At 39.7% G+C, this 15951-nt stretch overlaps 1 protein-coding gene across 1 annotated transcript in view; it reads right to left on the bottom strand.

The window, feature by feature from the left end:
* The window catches only part of Cdh20 (cadherin 20), a 236580-nt gene that overhangs the window by 59834 nt on the left and 160795 nt on the right, over positions 1 to 15951 (bottom strand). The window contains exon 2 of the mRNA XM_021158575.3: positions 1181 to 1566. Coding sequence (XP_021014234.1) covers positions 1181 to 1426 — 246 coding nt within the window. The 5' untranslated portion in view covers positions 1427 to 1566. The remainder of the gene's footprint in view (positions 1 to 1180; positions 1567 to 15951) is intronic.

Here is a 15951-nt window from a genome sequence, read left to right as displayed (position 1 = left end):
AGGTGCTTTCAAAAGATAACCGTCCTCAAGGGAATCATTATACAGTGAGGCTTAGGTGGTGCGTGCTTAGTTAATCTGATCTCGAGGAACAGAAAATCATGGTACTGAAGAATCTGTGAGAAGAAGAAGTGAATCTGAGGGAAACTGGAAAGGAGATATTGATATCTTTGGTGACTAATTGTGCAGAAAGGATAAAGAAGATGAAGGAGAATTTATAGGCTGGGAATTTAATTTGCAGGAGTATTAGGTATGCCTTATGAGCTGCTGGGTTCCCATAATGAACTCTGTACTACTGTTGCTACTAGTGAGCATTCCAAGGTCACAATGAGTAATCAGTACAGGTACTACGCTAAGCATTAAAAGCCTTCAGAAAAGAAGGGAGTGGTAGCATTCGTTGAGACTATTTAAAACTTGGGTTCACAGGGCTCCCTGGAAGCTCCTGACAGAGCTGGGCATGAAACCACATGTGTTTGTATAAGAAGCACAGGCTTATAGCTTTGGCACTAAACAAGTGTTTAAGTTATCAGAATGAATTATTTATTTTCTAATTAATTTTTTTTGTCTCCCATTCTCTCTCCCTTTGTTGCATTCATAAAATGGTCTCAGATTAACAACCAAATAAGGCAAAACGAAGAGAAAGCCAAGGTTAAAAATGAACTGATGATAGTCAAATTAAGGGGCTTTGAATATAAAGTTTATAAATATATCCATTGGTTGTCTCTAACTAACGCCAGAGCAGTCATACTAAGATATTTGGAGAAGAATGTTTTATCATTTTGTTGTTGATTTTCATTAAACGTAGGCCTCAAGCTAAACCTATAGAAGTGCTTACACACACACACACACACACACACAGAATGCGAACATTCAATTGTGTTGAAGGTTGCTGCTGCTTCTATTAAGGGTTGAGTGACCTTTTGTAAGGTCTGAGGCTTTTCCTGCAAAGCATGGTTGTGGTTTTTTCCCACTGAATGGAAGCTTAGAGAAAGAGTCTTCTTTCTGACCACTATCTTACAAAGCAGTGTTATATTTTAGCTGGTGGTCAGTAATGTCCAACTAGTTAACATTTTCCTTAGACCTCAGACATAGGTTAGATGATCATTCATATTCAATTCACTTTAATACCCAATCTCAACACCAGAGACCCTGAGAATTTCTCTTTCTTCTGGGCACATCTTACCTTGCCGACATACAAAGGGTCAGTCCCAGTGTACTCTTCCAGGACAAAAAACTGATTCCAAACCCAGCTCCTCTTGCTTCGCTGATGTGACTGTGACCTTCCAGAGAAGAGTGTTTCTAATTCAACTTCTGGCATTGGAGTGCTGGAGAGAACGGTGGTTGTAAGGTCCATCAGTGCCCAGAAGTACAAGGATGTGCCAAGTCCAAGCCAACTCTTTGCATTGCTCATTCTACCCGTAGTCCACATGGGCTTGCAGGAGTTTCAGAAGTCAAGTAGAATGGCAAGCACTGGGGTTGAGTATTTTCCAAATAAAACAAGCCACACCGCAGGTTATTGGAAACTCATTGCTTCCCAAAGGAGATCTCCATTCAAGTCAAGCTGAAGTCCTGTCAAGTTAAGGGAAACACTGTCAGGTGATTCCTTTCTGCGGCTGCTTGTAAGTTTTCCAGAAATGGCAGAAAATAATTTGTCTTCTGCTCATTGAGTCAGCTGGTTATGAAATGTCTCCTAATAAATAATATTTTGATTATAAAAAGATAGTATATCTTGCTGTATCAGTCCCAAATATTTGGATTTGGATTCAGAGACAATGAAACTAGTAAAAAGAGAAATCTAAAAATTTGTCTCAACAATAGCTTACCTTTAGGGCTAGATTGTCTTATTGATGGTTTTGAAAAATTAATAGTATGTTCTTCAAAATATCTATAATCAGAAAGCCTTCTGAACTCTTTGGAGTAGTGTTTCCTTCTAAAATTTATATCTAATAACAACTAACATTTCTATTAGCTCGACTGATTTTTTTTGATTATTAAAAAGTAGACAAAAAAATGGGCTTTTTTTCTTTTGCCAATGACAATTATCTTTTTCCTACCCCTGTTATTGATTATTCTGTGAAACTTGGGCTTCATTTATAAGCAGCCATAGATGACAACTTGTAACTTTAATCATTTCCTGAACTCTTGAGAATCAAGTTTCACACTCTACTGCATCGGCTGTGGAGTGCTGATAGGGGCTGCTAATGTGACCTTTCAAGGATGTGAATGGTCAGTTAATCATTATATCTTTCACAGGGGACTTTAAAGTGCTATTAGTCATATGCCACTACGAGTAAGCTAAGAGTCGTTCTAACAGATTTCCTTTCCTGGCCTGAGAGACTCATTTAGGCAAAGGAACATTAACGTCTACCCGGGAAACATCTTTTCATCAGTCACACTTCTTCTGTGGCTGCGGAGTCGGATTTAACCTGTGACCTCACTTCTTGGCTATGACCTCATCAACCTTTTCTTTCTTTCCATGCCTGGCTTTGATGAGATAGCCTTGCACTCAGGCTACTCATCAGAGAAGTGGAAGTGTTTTCTGTGCACTTAATATTTCCACTGCTAAGTTGCAGAACTGCTGCTGTGCCTTGGAATGAATGTGTGCACCTGAGATTTTCAGATCTGTGCAACTAAATAGTGACCTTTGTTTGGAAAGTGGCTCGGAACAGATGCATCGATGCTAACTCAGGCCCTGCTTTCCACTTGTAATCTCCAGAAGACCTTTAGCATCCTCTCTCGTTCTCCCCAGTGAGATGCATGAAAATATTTACAAATATCATAATCATTCATATAGGGTTATTTCATGTTTGCGACAAGTCATATCACTGGAGTTTGTTCTCAGTTTCTATCTTTACCCCTGACTCGTCTACCACATGTCATCAAAATTGTGATTGAAGTTCTGCTGGTTGACTCTGTGAGTGGCTCCCATATTTACTTTCCTTATCTGTTAAGTGGGAACAGTAATTCTCCTGTCTACTCCACAGGACTCTCATGGGAATATGGTGGGATAATGAAGGTTAATAGCAAAAGTAACCACTGGAATTTAGAGAATCACATAAATTGCCAGGGGCATATGTGAAAATAATAAAGACAAACATAAAATGTGTTTCATGGATATACCTGGGAACAAAATCCTACAGGAGTGTGTGATGAAATCATCCCACAGATCTCTAATGTGTGTTGAGTACTGTTTGATAGAAGATTCTGGCTCAGTCCCATTCTATAGTAAGCACTCATGGCTTTTGCTTCTGAAGAGACTTAGTGAAGGGACAGCTACCAGAAACCTCTGTAACAGTGGAGAAAGTTCTTTTATAGATTGTAGTTATCAACACAGGGTGTGCTTTATAGGTGTGCATACATGCACATTTTGGCTAATGTAATGTCTGGGCTTCATATGAGATTTCTCTCTAGCACTCTTATTTTTCTCTGTTTTTATTTTTTGAGCACCTTGCTCTGTGTGTTGGTGTGCATGTGTGTATGTGTGTGTGTGTGTGTGTGTGTGTGTGTGTGTATGTGTTTAAAAGTCCCTATTCTCTTCCTACTGTCTAAAGTTGCTGAACAGAGCAAGATTTGAAGAAATGTTGAGGGATTTTAAGTAGTGACCATTATAGTCTCCCAGCTCTCATAAATAGACAAGCATTATTGCCAATTATGCTCTCCTGTCCTTACTTATAGGTATGATCTGAAGAGGTCAAAAAATCCAGTAGAAACCTTGTGATGAATATTTCGTAGGCAGTTAAATTGCCTCAGCTTTTCTCTCCCTCTCTTGCCTACTTGGGCTTCCTACAAATGAGTGTAAAGTTCTTGTTTTCTCTTCTTTCACTTTATATGCACAAAAGTGGTTTGGGTTGTTTAGGACATGTGGACTTCTCTGCGATTCTGTGAAAGGTGGTAGGCCCTGGGCTCTCTCTGATTCAACAATGAAGATTTCCATGCATCTAAAATCTGTGTTAGGAACCTGGGTAATGACAAATGATGGAAAGCAAACTTTCTGCTTCCCGAGGGTGAAACACACAGGCAACAACCCTGCCTAAATTTTCAGAAATGAAAAGCCGTGCTGTACAATAGTAACACTGTTCTTACCATAGTTAAGAGTTCCTTTCTACAAAAGAAGGGAAATAAACCCACTCATGTTAGACTCACTGACCATTTGCAATTATAGATGGGATGGTTCTCACATTTATATTTTTCCTCCAGATATGAATAGATTACTTGTTTGAGGCTAATTACTGTTTCTGTAAATGCAGACGCTGACATGAATATCTATACACCGGTCTGCTTTGGGGAGAATACCCATGCCATGTGAAGACTACATTAGTGGAAATTGACTTCTGTGCTAAATGAATCTTTTAAAAGTTCCCAACCCCCTAGTCTCCTGAAAGAAAGCAAACAGCTTGGTAATGAACACAGTAGGAGGAAATTAAAGTTGTGCTCAAAGTGTGTTCTCAGTGAATTGTTTATTTTGTTACTTAAATTCGTTGTGATATTTAAAATGTAGACAGAGGATGGTTACTGCTTTCTCCTTGAAATGAACTGGGCCTTTATGGTCTTCCTCTGATTTCTCTTCTCATTATCCAGTTTTCCTGGGCTTTTCATGAAAATGGAGGAACTGCTTAGAAAACTTCAAATGGGGTCTCTGCAGAAGACTGTTAGAGACTCCCTGTGGGAAGGTGGGGCTGCTTGTTTTGCTGCTGTGCTCTGATGCCTTTAGTGAAGTAGTGAAGTCTGTGTTGACGGTGGTATCTGCTAACCTATCTAAAACTTTTATCTCCTTGCAAACTTATAAAAAAATTAAAGTAAACTTCAGGGAGTTGACTTGGATCCACATCTTACAGGTCAAATGGACTCCAGATAAGTATTCTTAAGTTTTTTCACCTGTCTATTCCTGAGAGACAGATTCCTCTTTCTCTTCCCTGATCTTGGGACTCTCCAGATGACAAGGGCCACCTAACTAAGCACTGTAAACTACTCCAAACTCACCAGCCTAGGGACTTGTGATGGAATTTCCAAACAGTCTGAACTTTTGCATTCTAGATGGCTCCAAAGCAGCTAGCCCCAGGTGTTCCATCCTTACAAACTATTCTAAATTGACCTGCCACAGATAGTCGAGAAGAGCCTGTACAAGGAGTGAAACGGATGGCCTTGGGTAACATTCCAGCTTTCTTTGGTTCCTAACTGTGATGCCCAGTGACAGCAGGAAGTAATCATAGAAAAGATTATGTCTCCCCCCAACACACACTTTATCATTTTTTATCAACAAAAGACTGGGATGTTAGCTCTCAAACCCAGAACAAATGGCTGAGATTTCTATAAAATGTATCCAAGTGGACCTGGCCACCAGGTTCTCCCAAAATTCCCCAGTCCCTGCCTGTTACAGGGTATGGCTGGTATATGAAACCCCTTATCCTAAAGTCCTCCAGTCCAAGAGCCGGGCTGTTCTTCTTCCTGTTGCCCTTCCCTATTATAATCTAGCCATTTTGGTTACCTGGCATTTTTGTCTGCCACATACTCTCCTAGTCTCCTGGGTCTCCCCTCTCCCTGCTTCCCTTCTCACATAGCCAAGCTCAGGGTCATTTTGAGGTTAGACTTCCCATTTGTCTTTGTCTATGTTCTTCCTTTTATTTACAATAAACCTCCTCCAATATACCTAGGATAAATCATGTTCTTCATTTTCCTTCCTTCCTTCCTTCCTTCCTTCCTTCCTTCCTTCCTTCCTTCCTTCCTTCCTTCCTTCCTTCCTTCCTCTCTCTCTCTCCTTCCTTCTTTCTTTTTTTCTCATTTAGTATCAGTGTTTTTACATTGCTGTACTTCTTCAGCAATCAGGCTGATTTTAATCAAGAGCCTCAAAAATGCACTTCAAAGAAAACAAGGAAAGAGAAATTTTGTGGAGATCTTAGATGTCACAATGAAACATGACAGTATACCATAAGGTGCCCCACATTAAGTCAGATGTGGCTCTGCATCTCAGGTTGTTCCATGTTTCCATCAAAGGTCTCTTGTGAGGCTCCTTCAGGATAAACTACAGGATTTCTAGAGAATGACATGTGTGGTCACAGGGACATGTATAAATAAAATGTTCATACAGTGATTGTATATTTGAGCACACATGGCTTGCAAACAATAGCCCATGCAGAATACCACAAAGGTAATATTTTCAGTGACTTTGGCAATCACATTTGAATATTCCTGAATCTCTTCAACACCTTGTGTCTCCATCTGGAGCAGGGTCTATGGCATAATTTTGAATCATGAAAGGAAGAGACAGCTCTTAGCAGAAGGCGCTTTCATTACCTTCAGAGGACTCACTCATACCTCTCTCTCCCAGCAGTCTTCAAGTAAGTAAAGCTTCCAGTCTTCATCATGATTTTGAATTCACCAACCCACCCCACATCCCTTGATGATCCTTCCGAGGCCCTCATCTCTTTCCCCCCTTTTATTAAAAGTAGAGTTTTCTCATTATGTCTTACATTATAGTATCTCCTTGTTTTACTCCTCCCAATTCCTCCCCATGACCCCTCCCATCCTGGTTTACCCCCTTTCTGTCTCTCATTAGTAAAGAACAGGCTTTTGAAAGAGAACCACAGAACATAACAAAATAAAATATAATAAGATAAAACAAAACCTACCACACTGAAATTGGACAAGGCAACTCAACAGAAGGAAAGCAGCTCCATGAGAAGGCACAAGGACCAGAGACCCACTCATTTGCATACTAGGACTCTTACAAAAATACTACAGTGAGAGCTATAACTTATACATAGAGACCCTGGTGCAGACCCAGGGAGGCCCTATGCATGCTGCTTCAGTCAGTCTCGGGGGAGCTCATATGAGTTTTGTGCATTTGCTCTAGAGGGCGAGGTCCTCAATTCTTAATGGATCCAGGATTTCCATGCTGAACACTAACAGAGTTTTAGTTCCGTTCTAATACCACACAGGTCTTACCTGTGCCACAGTACTGCATTTTCTCAAATTCATGTCTCTGAAGTGGGTTGTATCTTTACACCAGTGTGTGGACATTTCTTGTGTCCATATTTGTCTCATTCACCACTCAAGGAAATGGTTGGTTAACTGATAGTGTATACAGAATTGAAGGACTGTGACATTTAAAAAAAAATGAACAAAACAAGAAACAAGAGGATACCTAATTTCCCCAGAGATTTTTCTGGGCAAGTGGGCAGCACTCTTGCTTATTCTAATTTTGGTTACATAATACATGGTGTTGGTTCAGACGTTTGCCAGTTCTCTTTGTTTTCCAGCTTCTGCTCTCTGTCTTTCCTACAGCCAAAGTAATCTATGCAAATGCAATTGTAAAGTTCACTTGCATATGGAGTTGATGTTGTAGGGAGAAAGCATAGGAGAGTTTAACTGAAGTTTAGGACTGGCTCTGGTTTTACATAAGAATATGAAGATGAGGATCTGTGGGTCAGTGTGTGTGTGTGTGTGTGTGTGTGTGTGTGTGTGTATGTGTGCAATAGGAATAGAGAAATAAAACAGCAGCAAGCTTGAATTATGTAATTAAGAGCTGGATTTGAAAAGTGTATTTGGCTCCACTGTGAAACCACACTGACCTTCTAGCTTCCCCCCTCTGTCATGTGTATAGACATCCCCACTGTTGGATCTTTCTGCAAGTGTCCATGTCCAATCCCCTCAGCTTTTCGTCTCCACTGTAAACAGTGTTCACAGTTGAGGTTACCTTTCTCCCTTTTCAGTGCCTCCAAGACCAGCAAATAGATTACCAGTGGTCCTTCCACAAAGTCACTAGTAATGCTTTGCTTTACTCCTCAAGGAGTCAGGAAGGCTTTGACCTGCTTTACCCTCCTTCCCTTCGCTTTTCACTTGTAATCAAGCTAATGGAACTGCAGCTCAGTCCATGGGCATTTTCTCTGACTATAGTCAGACAAGAATGATCACTTTTGATTTCTGAGAATTGTCCCACATGCTCACCAATGTCTCATCTTATTAAACATTTACTATAGTTGTGTTTCATTTGTCATTGTTCATTAAAACATGCATTTAAAATATTTAAAAACATAATTCCTTGAGAAAGTTCTTTGAGAAGGAATTGAGGACAGTTGTGATGTGCCTGCCAGTAACCCCAGCACTCTGGAGGTGCAGGCTGGAGGGGAATTGCCACAGGTTTAGGGCCAGCCTGGTCTACATAGTCATAATGAGAAAGTCTGAAATAAAGTAAAAAAGCAAAGAAAGAAGTTGCAAGCAACAGACCTACTCAGTGTTTTTCTCTGCCATTTGCCCTTGAGATTACTCTAGTTTCATCATCTAGCTATCACAAATATCATGACCAAAAGACACTTAGTAGGGGAACAAGTTTCTTTCACCCTATGGTAATAGTACATTTTTGAGGGAAGTTAGGACTCAAGCAGAATCTTAGCAGAAGTCTTACTGTTTCACAAAGCATTACTTCCAACCAAGGAACTCATTTCTCAGCCAAAGAAGCACAGCAGAAGTGATGGTGGTTGCTGCTTGCTGACTATTTTGCAGGCTGGTGTATACTCAGCTAACTTTCAAGCCTACTTACCCAGGGAAAAATGCTGCTCACAGTGGGCTTTCTACATCAAGGAACTATCACAATAGTCCTCCACAGACAGTTCCACAGACCAATTTGATCTGGGAAGTCTCTCATTGAAACTCCCTTCTCAGGTGACTCTAGGCTGTGTTAAGTTGAAAGTTAAAGTTAACTAGGAGGGGCCATAACAATTTACCTGTAGGGAGAAGAATTTGGAGAACAGATAAATCTGTTATCTAAATGAAGTTTGTTGCCTTTTGGGATAGAGTCTCTCTATGGACCCTAAGTGTAGCTGGTAGATCTGAAGAATCCTGAGTGTTGAAGTTACAGGCAAGTGCTACCACAGCTAACATAAGATTAAGACATAAGACTTTACTATTTAATATATTTACTCAGAGGATGAATGCCTACCTAGAAAATGTCTGATTCACAGCTTAATATTTGTATAATTTTGAGTAATGCACAATATCCTTAAGTCTGTCACATATAGGTGAGATGATCATAAGCTATTTTAGGTCTTTGAACTAGGAAAACATGTATGATGCTCCTACCACAGTGTCTGACAAGATGGTTAAGCTTGTGCAAGAAAACCACAGGTGTTCAATAAATGTTGGTGGACTTTGTTTCCTTTAAGAAGTTTACAGCTTAAGAGGAGAGGTTGCCATATCAGGGTCCTATCAGCACAATCTTGCTAGTCTCTAGTGAGACTACGCCAGAGCCTAGCAAACACATAAGTGGAAGCTCACAGTCAGCTATTGGATGGATCACAGGGCCCCCAATGGAGGAGCTAGAGAAAATACCCAAGGAGCTAAAGGGATCTGCAACCCTATAGGTGCAACAACATTATGAACTAACCAGTACCCCGGAGCTCTTGACTCTAGCTGCATATGTATCAAAAGATGGCCTAGTCGGCCATCACTGGAAAGAGAGGCCCATTGGACTTGCCAACTTTATATGCCCCAGTACAGGGGAACACCAGGGCCAAAAAGTGGGAGTGGGTGGGTAGGGGTTGGGGGGGAGGGTATGGGGGGCTTTTGGGATAGCATTTGAAATGTAAACAAGGAAAATACCTAATTAAAAAAAAAGTAAAAAAAAAAAAAAAAGAGGAGAGGTTGCCATTAATGCTGGTGGTAGAAACATTAGAATAAGCATTGACACAGTAGCGTTATTAGCAGCCATGACAATGTAGCAGCCATCCCTGGCAGCATGAGCAACACGTAGAGTCAGGGAGTGCTCATTCTAGGCCAGGCTGTGTTATAGCATTTACGGTCATTTTGTCATTTCAAGAATTCTGTGGAAAGTTTTTATTTCTGTAAAGTACCCGAGTGTGGTATGCAGGGGTCAATTTCTCAATTTTGCAAATGGACATTGTTGGTGATCCACAGCTAGGAAGAAGATGAGCTGGGATCCTTCCTCAGGAGTGAGTTCATGCATGGGCAGGCCACCACAGACTGTATCACAGGGTGTGTGCCACAGGCCCTTGGATATAAAATGCTTGTCCTGTCAGAGAGGGAGGTATAATTTCTGTGAGAAAAGGGAAGGTGTAAGGATATCTATGAACTGGGCCTTGAAGGACAGAGGTAGGTATTTCAGTGTTTAACGTATCAAGAGCCTGCTTGGGAGAAGAATGGTATAATATCTTAGAGAGCAGAGTCCATTTCAGGAAGTAATGAAGAAATGTAGGTAGAACATTTGCCATGCAATCCTGAGATGTCCAGATCCTCAGAATCCACATACAGGCTGGATGGGCACAGCAGCCTGACTGTATTCATAGTGCCTAGGAGGTGAAGACAGGCTTCCTGGAATAAGCTGGCTGGCTAGACTAGCTGGATTGGTAAATGTCAAGTTCAGCGAGATACCCTGCTTCAGTAAATAAAGTAGAGAGCAATTGAGAACACCTGACATAGACCTTTGGCCTCCAATATGAGCCCATATGCATACACAAGAACACACATACACACACACACACACACACACACACACACAGATGCACACTATAGCATACTTGGACAAATAAGCAAAGTGGGGAATAATGAGATATGCCACAAGAAATCAGACACAAGCCACTTCAGCTGGAAATGGATTGATGCGTTTCCAACACATGTAACTGTTTATAGTGAACAAGCCAAGGTTCTGACATGCCAATATTACAGTGAGCAAAAACTGTAGAAAGGCTGCTGGTGAGGTGCAAGGGAACCAGCTAAGAGGCCAAGAGAAATTGGGGAGGGCATCGTTTGGCAAAGGTCCTGCTGGAGGAAGGCCAGGTGAGATACAGACAGCTTCTTCAGGGCTTTTCTACTAAAGGCCAGAGTGGGAGAAAAGGGCTAACAGTGGCCTCTGACTGTGCTGGGCGTTGGCAGGAAGTGGAGATGAAGCATTCATTAGAGACAAGGTAATAAATTTGGACTTAGACTTCAGAATAAAAGATTCATCATCCCTTGCCTGATTATTTTAAGAGGCAAGAACTTTCGTTCTCTTTTTAGTCCTAAACTTCAAAGCAGCTTTGGGCATAAAGAATGTGAGCTCTTTTCTCATAGAGCACACCTCGGCCCTCCCTGAGCTCTCGCTGTGACCCAGCTTCCCACAGCTCAGACTGTGTGTACCAAATGGCTTCTGCTCTGCTGAAACTTTAGCTTCTCCTTAGCCACAACTTTGGACTTGCCTATGTTCACTGCTGTTCCTTCTATATGTTTTCTCTCTCATACGGTAACAGTAGGTATTTAGCTCCCATTCCTCTAGTGTATAAGAAATGACAGAGATACAACTGGGGATCTTGCCAAGAAAATACAAAACAAAACAAAAAACCAATCTACTCCCTAAGAATATGAAATGAAAGGTGTAAAGGTGGCTCGGTCAGTGAAGCTGCTTGCTGCTAAGGCCTGACAACTTGAGTTGGATAATCCTAAAACCAAAAGGAGAAAGAGAGCAGACTCGCCTAGTATAGGCTGCTCTCTGACTTCAACTTTTGAGCTGTGGCACTCATATGCATACCCACACTTGGGAGTGCTCACAGACACACACACACACACACTCATGTCATAAAATTTTAAATAAAATATAAACTAATCAAGAACAAAGCTTTAATTAGGGGTTTATTTTACTTTATTTTCTAGTTGGGGGGAAATAAAAATTCCAATGTATGCCTTTAAAAAATTCTCATGGAACATGACATATATTCTAAAATCTTGCTTTGACACCAGGTAAAATAATTCTGCCACTCAAAGTATGAGTCAGACAGATTTCTTAATGTTACAAGCTTGGAATGAAGATAATAACCTTTAAAGGTTGTTGAAGGTTATTCTGACCTAATCTTATAGATGATTATTATATTTTTAAAATTATTTCTTCCCTGTGTGTTTCCCTCTCTGGTATCTTAAAACTCTTTGTATTGTCTCCCTCACAGCTTTGCTTTGTATTTTAATAAATGATCTGCCTTATATCCACATTGCATGATTTTGGAGACAAAGGTAATACCCTTTATGTATGTACCATTGACAGTACAATATTGGGCAAAAACAAAATCCTGAGTACCAATAAATATTTTTAGCTCTAAAACCTGTATTTAACAGCTTGGTATTATTTCTTCCTTCAAGTTTTTAATATGATATAATTTATATTTTCCATGTTCAATTTTAAAATCCATTTATGTATTCAGTCATTTATTTTGCAGATCTGGTGATGGAGCCCAGGGCCTTGCACTTGCTAGGCACTCCTGGGCTACTTGCCCAGTCTTAATAGGAGTTCTTACCAGGACATATTACTGCACATCTTGAGGGACATAGGTAACCAAAGGCCATGGGACATTACTGCAAAGCAAGGAAATAGAGAGTTTTCACCACTGAGATCCTTGCTTCTGATCAGAAATGTGTCAATACTTCAGTGGGAGAAGAGGCCTGGAATGACAGGATCTCAGGAAGCTTAAAGACTGTTTCCGAAAGTGGGGAATCCCACATGAGAACTGGGATTGGGAAAATAATGGCAACCTAAGATTAGGTGACACTTATTGGTAGTATCATGTAGCAGCTGTGAGTTGGCATCCAGTTATCTCTGGAGATTGAGAGTTAGAGGACAACTTGATATAAGAACTGAAAAACTGAAGAGTAAAAAAGGAGCTTCCAACTAAACACTATTAACTTAAAATATTTCATGTCTCAGTACTTATTTTGCGTTCAGTACCAACTTTTAATGGTTTCTAAATTCAAGATAAACATTAGATCAATTTTACTCAGATTGCAATGGCTGGGTTCCTTCAGAAGCTTGAAACTATTATATTCATCCATGTCCATTTTTTTTTATTTTAAAATTTTCTGTGTATGAACACTTGTTTGTATGCGTGTGTGCATGTGTGGTATGTGCATGTGCTTTCATACTTATGTAAACCAGCACATGTATGGAAAGCAGAGAATAACATATAGGAGTCAGCTTTCCCCTCCACCATAAGTCCTAGGAGTTGAGCTCAAGTCATGAGGCTTGGCACCCAACACCTTTGCTCACTGAGCCACCTTGCTGCCTCCCATGGTATCTTTCAGTTGTGACTTTTTAGGATCAATAATGTAGATGTTGCTTCTAGAACCATACATAACCTTCTTGACTAGAAGTTCTAAAATTTCTTCAAGTTCTGCTACAGCATTGTTTTAAGCTTCATCTTAATCTGTATGGCAAGAAAGATGCCATTACCTGTATTAATTATATATAGGTTAAATAAAAGTTATCAAATAGTCATTAGATGTACACTTGTTCCTCACATACTAAATAGTTAAAAGGGGCAAAGTACACATGCAGGTCAGTAGAGTACAAAACACCCCCCAATCATCATCATCATCAACAACAAAAAAAAACCCCAAACAAACAAACAAACAAACAAACCCAAGTCATTAAGAGAATGTGTAGGAGAAGTGAATATTATTTTTATAAGACTAAGATGTTGGAGAATATTATCGTATAGTACTGGGTTGGATAATTCTCAGTATCCAAGTTTGTAAAAGAAAAACAATGGAATGATTATTAGAACTGAATTATATGTATGAGAATTAGGGAGCAGATATGAGGGTATGTCTTAGTTAGGGTTTTACTGCTGTGAACAGACACCATGACCAAGGCAAGTCTTATAAAAGACAACATTTAATTGGGGCTGGCTTACAGGTTCAGAGGTTCAGTCCATTATTGTCAAGGTGGGAACATGGCAGTATCCAGGCAAGCAAGGCACAGTCAGAGCTGAGAGTTCTACATCTTCATCCAAAGGCTGCTAGTGGAAGACCGACTTCCAGGCAACTAGGGTAAGGATCTTATGCCCACACCCACAGTGACACACCCATTCCAACCAAGTAACACCTATTCCAACAAGGCCACACCTCCAGATGGTGCCACTCCCTGGTCCAAGGATATACAAACCATCAAAGGGTACATTGTGCCTAACCTATGAAGGGCTTTCATGTTTGGTGTTAAAGTGTTGATCACTGGAACAGAGAAAAGGCAAATGACAAGCCAAATATTTATGATAATATGAGATGGCCAATGTATAGGAAATATATTTGATTTTCACAAATACTAAATGCTGAAGAATACAAGCAGTGATGTAAAATTTCAACCTGCTAATCTAGCAAACATTAAAGATAAGCTAACTAGTATTGGTGAATATATGTATGCATTTTTGTATGTTCCTCATATCATTTACATAGTATTCCAGATTTGTATGAACTTTCTAGAAGATAATTTTCCAGTATATATCATGGCTTTTGAATGGCTATCTAATTGATTCCTAAAGAATTACTTTTGATAGCTATATTACTTAAATCAGTGTTTCTTTTAGGCTTCTTATTATAGTAAGAAATGAGAACAGCCAAGACATATAACAATAGATGATTTAAAAAAATTTGATGGGCAATTTGATCTTTGAAGGAAGGTTAAAATTGGTTTCTAAATTTTTTTGAATGTCATTTTTTTATCAACTTCTTAACATACTGTTGTCATAACCTTCAGTTGGAGGAATGAAAAGTTAACCACTTGATAGTTTTGTGAGAGGCTAGGAAACTGTCCTGTTGAAACACTTCATGGTGAGATACTATAGTGATTTATTATGTTAGTATTAACTGGTCCAAGATTAACAGTGGTCATTATCTGCAGGGCCTAATAATAGCCACAGAAGGTAATAATAGGAAACACTGTAACTCCAGTGTCCTAGTTCTCAGTAAATGTTAAGTTGACACTGCCTAGAATCATTTGAAAAGTTGTCTCAACTTAGTAATTGTCTTTACCTGGTTTGTCTGTGGGCACTTCTGAAAGGGATTGTCTTCACTGTTAATTAATGTTGAAGAGTCCACCCCACAGTGGGTGGCATCATTCCTTAATCAGATGGGTGGTTATGGGAGCGTGAATTTGAGTTGGTCAGTTAGTAGAATTCCTCCATGGTTTCTGCTTTAAGTTAGTGCTTGAGTTGCTATCCTGATTGTCTTAATAGACTGTGACTGGAAGTGCAAGCTAAATAAATCTTCCCCCCATATTACTTTAAGATCCCTTCTATATGTCTTATAGCAACAGAATGAAATTAATAATAAATCTAAGATTCAATATTTTCTTTCCTTGGATATCACTGTCTTGGATTGGTCCCTAAAACACCCAGCAATATGAACATGAAAAGTTATTTGTTTGACCTATAGGCTGCAATTTTAATCTGTCTTTGAAAGTATCAGATAATAAACTCCAGGAGTAGTGATTGTTAAATGTCCTCATTTTCTGGGCTGCTTTTATTCCCAGTGGTGGTGTTAACCTTGGTAACTAAAACCATCTTTTAAGTATAAACTGGTCACAATGTAGAAGGTATGTATGTTAGATTGGTCTAATTTCTGTTTGTGTTGTGACAGACAGGAAGGAGGAGTTCCATGCCAGCTTCCATTCAGGCATGACAATTGAGAAATTAAGATTCTGACTTTTCAGTTCTAAGTAACAGGAGAATTGTTATCAGCGGCTTATTCAACAGAGCAGGAGCATGAAGCAGCACACAGAAGTAAGCTTGTCTCAAGTGTTCCTATTCACTCATGACTAAGGAGATCTAATGTTTTCTAAACATTGGCGTGTGTTTTTTTTTTTTTTGTTGTTGTTGTTTTTTTTTTAGGAGTAAAGCAAGTAAAAGCAATCATAGGAAAATATGTGGCTTGTGCTTTAGGTATGGACATTTTAGAAGTAAGAGAAGCTTAACAGAGTAATGATAATTCCAATAAAACCTAGTAACCTCTGTTAACCAGAACTCATCTGTGATGATTAATATTGACTCTCAATGTGACAGGGTCTAGGATTATCCAGATTAGGTTAGCTTCTGGGAATGCCTGCGAGGGATTTCCTAGATTAGGTTAGTGGATCTGGGAAGACCCATGTTAACTGGGTGGTTCTTTTAAAAAGAAGAGGGTGGCTGAAGTGTTCCTAATTCCCTGCCT

This window comes from Mus caroli, unplaced genomic scaffold, assembly GCF_978045245.1.
Source record: "Mus caroli unplaced genomic scaffold, Mus_caroli_1 scaffold_1, whole genome shotgun sequence".
Classification (NCBI taxonomy): Eukaryota; Metazoa; Chordata; class Mammalia; order Rodentia; family Muridae; genus Mus; species Mus caroli.
The sequence above is the reverse complement of the archived record's forward strand: the minus strand, read 5'-3'. Positions and strand labels throughout refer to the sequence as shown.